A 6,504-nucleotide genomic window follows, 5' to 3' on the forward strand; every position below is an offset into this window, starting at 1 on the left:
ACTTGCGTGTTGGTGGCAGAAGAGATATGAACGTTGAAACATCTGGAAAGCCAAAACTGAGGAAAGTGTTTCTCAGAAAGATGTAGAAGCTTCCACCCATGTAACATTTCAGGGGTGCTGAACCTGTTTTACAAAGTAAAATATATTACTTATATACATACTTATACTGCACAAAAATGACATCAAATAAAAACATGACTTTGCACTTTGAAAAAATTCAACTTAACAGATTTAGTTGTTTTAAAATGGATTTCTAGGGTTTTACTTTTAGTAATTTTTTGCAGGTTTTACACAAACCTTGGAGGAAGAAGACAATGTTTTTGTAGATCTCTGTCTGGGTCTTCTTGCTGAGAGTCGTCTGCAATGTCTGAAGCAATGCAATCCTACAGAGGGATGAATTAACCAATTACTAAATATCCTTTATTTAAGATTTATTTTAATCCAAGTGTTGCAAACTGATTTCACCAAAAATGCAATTAATTTAATTGTAATTTGATTGTATAAGTACTTACATTTCTTGGCTGTTGTTGCAGCTCCTGCTTGTTCCAATGCTGAAAAACTGCGTCACCAAACTTGGAGCGAGGTCGACCAGTAAAGGCCTCAGTCGGACCCTCAGCCACAGCAGGAACTCTTCATCACTTACAGCTGAGGAAGAGAGGCCTGCCCTGTCAACAACCTCCTGGAGGAAGGCAGATTTCACCTCCTGTGTGTAGTTGGCTGACTGGGCCTGTGGGGATAGTTTCATGTATGAAAAAGAGGCAGAGACAATATGAAACGGTGCATAATAGGAGAAAATAATTAAATTTTTAAAATCATTTTAATTCAATAATGTTTCAATCTTCTTTTGTAAATATACAATTTAAAATGAGTCATATGCATTTATCTTTCTTTATCTTTACAAGAACTCATCAGTAAGCAAAACAACAAAAAGTCTTGTTTACCTCAATAGCTGGTGAGACTTTGTCAAAGAAAGCACTGAAGTCAGAAACATTGATGAATGTCATGATTCTTGTCACATCTTGTGTCCCGTTTAGCTGTGAAGGGATTGCTGCGAGCTCACTCAGCTGATTGAAAGTGAGAAGATCTGCAACCTCCACCTGAACAAGACAATAAGTTAACACCAACAACACAACCCATTCAGGGGGGCAAAGGCATGCTGTAGACTTTACTTCCTTCTTTAAAGAGAATTACTTAGATCTAACTGTAGTGACTGTTGAATCTGACTCGTAAATGTATTAAAGTCTGTGCAAAGCAGATTAAAACAACTGCAAAACACTATATACTTAAAAGATAAAAAAAGCAATTAAAAGCTTTGTTGCAAATGTCAGTTGGTTTACATAGCAACTCGTGTAAACTCCTTGACTGTCATCAGATAAACAAGTAGGGACTGTTTTACTGGAACCATAGATGCACATATTGAGAGAAGTGGAATTACCGATGTTAACTTCATACACTGATTTTCATAAAAATCATGTTGATGGAAAAATATCATGGCTAAACATTGCTTCTTACAGATTTTACAGCTAGGACTTGAACAGACTTTTAATAACTACAGCTGAGAATAACAGATAAACCTTCTACTTGTGCAACCTTCATCTTTACATGTCATCATAACATCACCATCATCACATGTAACAAATGGACTAAATTTACCTTTTGCCTGAGTTTATTAGTACAGATAACTTAGTGTACATACAGAAAGTGATCCAAATATTTTGCATCAAATGGTATTTGTTACTTCACCCTAAAACATTCGGCTTAATTAAAACAAAAATAATTTCCATTTTTCTCTGAACCATTATTCTAAAAAAATCAGTAAACATTTATTTAGAATGTAAAATTCAACACTTACTCCATTAAAATCGTCCTTGAAAGACAGAAAGTCCTGGAAAGAAGCTTGATAACGGAATTGACCAAAGTTGATTTCAAGCCAACGTCTGTCATCAGTTACAGATTCCACACATGAAAAACCTGGAAAATAAATGACTGAAACTTTAGCTTTATTCAAGCATAAACTGAAGTTTAAAAAAATGTTTAAAGCAATCAATGACCAGTAAATTTAGTGTTAAACTATTATGATATTAAGGTTACCTGAGGACAGCTGTCCCCTGAGATAGTCCAATGTGAATGTGAAGAACTGCTGAGTCTGTTGCTCAGAGAGCTGACTGATGATGTTGTCAAATCCCAAGACACTAAAAACACAATATAAAAACATTCAAAAAACCAAATAAAACATTTTTTTTATTTTAGGGGTACAGTAGAATTTCCACTCACATCTCTTGATAGGAGCTACAGCTGATATTTCTTGGAATAATTTCAAAGGTTGCTGAGTCAGCACTTGGGAGGAACAGAGGAAGGTAAACCTGGAACCATAACTTAAATCCTTCAGCATTTAGCAGAAGAAGTTGTGGGCCGAGTGCTGTTATGGTCAGATTTAGGATGGTGTAACGCAGTCCAGAGCTGAATGTTGTCAAGTTTTGCTGAAATAAAAAAATTAAATCTAAAACATTTAACCTTATGCCAAATAAAAAAATGTAGAGGCAAAAATAAATATATTTTCACATGCTTACCTTTGCAATACCATTAACAAAGGCGTCAAAGAAAGACTCAAGATTGTCAAGAGATGAGGAGGCAGTGAGTTTGGTGAACACAACTATTACAAGGGTTTCATTGGCTATGATGTTGGGTGCAAGAAGGAATTCAGCTATTTGTTCTGAAGAAAGTGAATCTAAAATTGCACTCTAAAAAATGAAGAAACAACAATGAAAAAGAAAATGCTGTTAGTCCAAAAAAAATAATAGACAAAAACGGGATTTTTCCAGAACACAAAACATAAAACTTACCTGGGAGATATTGAGGAACTTCAGGTCAGAATATGGGATCAAAGCAGCAAATTGACCCAAGTTTTCATGAAGCATTTGGGCATCACTCTGATTTCGAGGCCTGCAAACTGAGGTATAAACATGCACATTAGAAGTAGCACAGCGTAGAAAGAAGCTATTTTAATCAGACAGTTATAGATGTTTTTTTGTTTGAAAAATCTCACTAGTAATTTTTCTTCAAGATTTCAATGTCGTGGGCAAGTGGCTATAGTTTAATTTGTCAGGCCTACCTGGCTGGTTGATGTCACTGGCATGTGTTCTCAGGTAGCCAAGCAGAACGTCTGCGAGTCCTTGCAGGCTATCTTGTGGTATCGCTGCAAAAACTTTGTCCAGCCCACTCACACTGCAAAGATAGGATACAACTGTCTCACACAAGTCCTCAAAAGTACTTTGTATTTTGATGCAATCTGTACTTGGTTGTTTCTAACATGCAACGTACATGACATGATAGTTTGTGCATTCGATGTCTGAGATTGCATTTTGGAGCATCTCTGGAGTGAAACTTGCAAGGATGAGGTGCAGTTTGACATGGAACCAAAGATAAAAGTCATCTGGATTGAACCTTTGGAAGTGGGGACTGACGATGATAAAGGTCCTGTTCATGATGCGATCTCTCACAACAGGTTGGAATTCTACAAACTGTGAAAATTTGATGTGAAAAGAATCAAACACCACACCTTTGCTATGACATTTGTGCACCATGAGGCGTGCTTTAAAGGATGCAAAAGCAGCAACATGCAAGGAGTTATCCTCCCTAAAATGATGCAGAGGTTTCAATAAACTTTTGAGTACTAAAAATGGTAGTTTTGAGATCTGTGACTGTCCATTTTGTTGCCACGTGAAAGTGTTGTATACCTGTCCAATTTCTGTGAGCTTGGTCAGGAATGTGCCCACGTTTTCCAGAGCTTCGCCGACCTCAAGGCGCTCAAAGACTCGGTCAATCAGTTCTGTGTCAATTGAGATGTTTGAGCTCAGTAGTACCTCTGCCAGCTGAGATGGAGCCAGCTCTGACAAGGCTTGGACCTTCAAAGAAAAGAAAGTCATTATGGAAGTCAAACGGAAGTAAAATCACAAGACAAAACAAGTTGTTGCATTAAGGCAGGAAAAGTCAGAAACTGCAGTAGGCACATACACTGGAGAAATTTGGATTGAGAGCTTGTAACTCCTGTATGGTTGCAAATTCAGAGAAGTTGCCAAAGTTGACCTGCAGCCAGCGTTGACTACCACTGACGGATGACACGCAGCCTGGATCTGCAAATTCAAGGGAAGACAAAAGGCATTGGCTGTAGGTAACACCACATGCTATTAGACAGTTGGGGCTGACAGTTGAGCCTGGCTTTACCTGGCAAATCTTTTCTTGACAGGAATGGTCGGATGAAATGAGTAAACACTGTTTCCTGTCGGCCACTGTCAATGAGCACCTTTTGGCTGCTGAATGCCTCGACGCTAAAATTTAAGGACAGTGTATTTAACGTCAAAATAATGGGAAGGATTTTTTACACCATTGTTTACAGACAAGCAATAAATCTCCCACTGTCTGTACTTACACAATCTGGTACGTCAGGCAGCTGAAGTTGTTGGCGCTAAGGCAGATCAGGAAATTTGTGGATGAGGAAGCAAGGAACGGACGGATCTTGTTCTGGAACCAACTGCGGATGACATTTTCCTTCTGTAGGTCTTCTTGGCTGAAATTGTTACACTCCGCTTCTGCCAGAGCTTCAAGAGCATTTGTCAAGACGGCGTTGGTGCTGTGGGGGACCTAGAATGTGGGAACAATTGGTTGGATAAAAAAAGTGCACAGGTAAGAAATCAATATGTTGAGACTGTGGTACTGAATTTACCATGATGGTGAATGCCTCAAGAGCTTGGTCCAAAGCAGAAGTTCTTTGGAAGAAAAGCTTCCAAACTTCCACTGGGTATGTCCTTTGGCCTGCCAGGGAGCATTTCAACAACGTGACCAAGTTGTCTTGTGACAGACTTGTTGGCTGGAGAGGAGAAAAATAACAAAAAAAAAATCAGACAAACATAGAAGAACCTTCAGGGATTTGTCTTCAGTTGTACCAAAGCAAACGGCAAGTTATGTTCTGGGATTTACAGCCTGCAGACAACAATCGTACCGAGGAACAGGTGTGTTCAGTGATGGTAAAACTGCACAAGGCTGCTGAGGTGTTGTCTCTTGCAAGGGCTTGTTGGACTTTAGAGCTAAACAAAAGGATAAAAACAATTCTTGCCTCAGTTACATGGTGTAAAAAGACTTGCAAACAATGCAGCAAGTAGAACAGTAATCTACCCACCTATTGACTGCAGCACAGATGAGATTCTCTGTAAAAGACCACATGTTCAATTAGATATGGCTACTTGACAAATGCAATTGTGTCCTCAATGTGAATATGACAGATATGATGCAGACTTACCATCAACGTGCGTCTCCTTGCACTGAAGACAAAGCAAGAAATGTTAGCTTAGAGTAAAAAGCTACATGAAATCAAAACAGCTTGGCATTGCTGCCATTACACGGTTAACATGCCTACTCATCTTGGAATTTAAGACCAAATGCTGTATAATCAATGAAATACAGCCTTCAAAGTGAACTCACCACAAACGACTCCAATTCTGCGCAAGCTGTTTGAGAGAAAAATGAAGTCAGACAAAGCATGACGGCGTTCTCGTAGCACCGGGTGCTACTGGGCTATTCCGAAAGAATTTGTCAACAAAGTACTCTTAACACATACGTGGGAAGGTCTCCCGTAGTGACTCCGAGCTTGATCTCACGCTCGTTGAAAGTTCCAGTGGCAAGAATGTCAAACTCTCCTGAAGACCGGTGACTCTGTGTAGAAGAAAACAGCAATTGTTGTGACTCATCTGTAACCAGAGTTTGACATCATTTAATTGCAAAAGGTCTAAGTTTCTCTTCTTAAGAATTGTTTCTCACATGACTGCATAGGCTTCACAGCTGATGTTTCCGGGTATCACCCACAAGCTGGCAGGCTGGAGGCTTGCTATTACGGGACCCAAATAAACTTGGAACCACAGCTCAAAGTCTTCAAGCACAAAGTCCTCAAATTCAGGCGCAAGGGCTGTCAAGGTTAGGTTCAAGATGGTGTCTCGTACTTCTCCATTTCTGATGAAAGTTATGTTTTCCTGTGAACCAAAGAAACCACTTATGTTTGTGTAATCATTTGACAAAAAAGGTGGGATCGGTGGCATATTGTTGTACTTTGTAGCTTTCAGTAAACATTTATGAGCGGAAATGTAAAGTTTGACTTCATTATTTGCCTCTGCTACGTTTGCTTGTCCGGGGAAGGATTTACATAACTGGATCGTTAAACCGCATTCTAGGTAATAATGTCACAAAGACGTTAGGCATTCACCTGCTTGCTGATTTCTGCAAAGCTCTTGAAAAAGTCAGTGAGCTGCTCAACATTGCCGGTCAAGGTCAAGTTTGTGAGCACCGCCGTCACGAGAGGGGCATTGTCCAAAGCACCGCTGTCTGGATCCAATATCAGTCCTGCCTTCTGTTGTGGTGAGAGGGCACCTACAGCTTCCTCCTAATGAAGCAAAATAAGAGAAAATATGAGATTCTTTTCTTTTGGTATGGCAGAGCAAGCCATGTGTGGATCTG

The 6,504-nt window shown here is 39.4% G+C and overlaps 1 protein-coding gene across 1 annotated transcript in view; it reads right to left on the reverse strand.

The window, feature by feature from the left end:
- Positions 1 to 6,430, reverse strand: part of LOC108228873 — a gene marked incomplete at its 5' end in the record, with an annotated part of 17,648 nt that extends 11,218 nt beyond the window's left edge. The window contains 21 exon segments of the mRNA XM_037977842.1: positions 590 to 727; positions 942 to 1,097; positions 1,853 to 1,971; positions 2,092 to 2,192; positions 2,275 to 2,480; positions 2,571 to 2,741; positions 2,844 to 2,950; positions 3,113 to 3,225; positions 3,322 to 3,521; positions 3,738 to 3,905; positions 4,015 to 4,133; positions 4,225 to 4,328; positions 4,430 to 4,641; positions 4,724 to 4,867; positions 5,000 to 5,084; positions 5,177 to 5,204; positions 5,297 to 5,318; positions 5,479 to 5,504; positions 5,615 to 5,709; positions 5,815 to 6,023; positions 6,254 to 6,430. Of these exon segments, the coding sequence (XP_037833770.1) occupies positions 590 to 727; positions 942 to 1,097; positions 1,853 to 1,971; positions 2,092 to 2,192; positions 2,275 to 2,480; positions 2,571 to 2,741; positions 2,844 to 2,950; positions 3,113 to 3,225; positions 3,322 to 3,521; positions 3,738 to 3,905; positions 4,015 to 4,133; positions 4,225 to 4,328; positions 4,430 to 4,641; positions 4,724 to 4,867; positions 5,000 to 5,084; positions 5,177 to 5,204; positions 5,297 to 5,318; positions 5,479 to 5,504; positions 5,615 to 5,709; positions 5,815 to 6,023; positions 6,254 to 6,430 (2,700 nt within the window).
- Between the last annotated feature and the right edge of the window lie 74 nt (positions 6,431 to 6,504).

This window comes from Kryptolebias marmoratus, linkage group LG10 (assembly GCF_001649575.2).
Source record: "Kryptolebias marmoratus isolate JLee-2015 linkage group LG10, ASM164957v2, whole genome shotgun sequence".
Taxonomy (NCBI): Eukaryota; Metazoa; Chordata; class Actinopteri; order Cyprinodontiformes; family Rivulidae; genus Kryptolebias; species Kryptolebias marmoratus.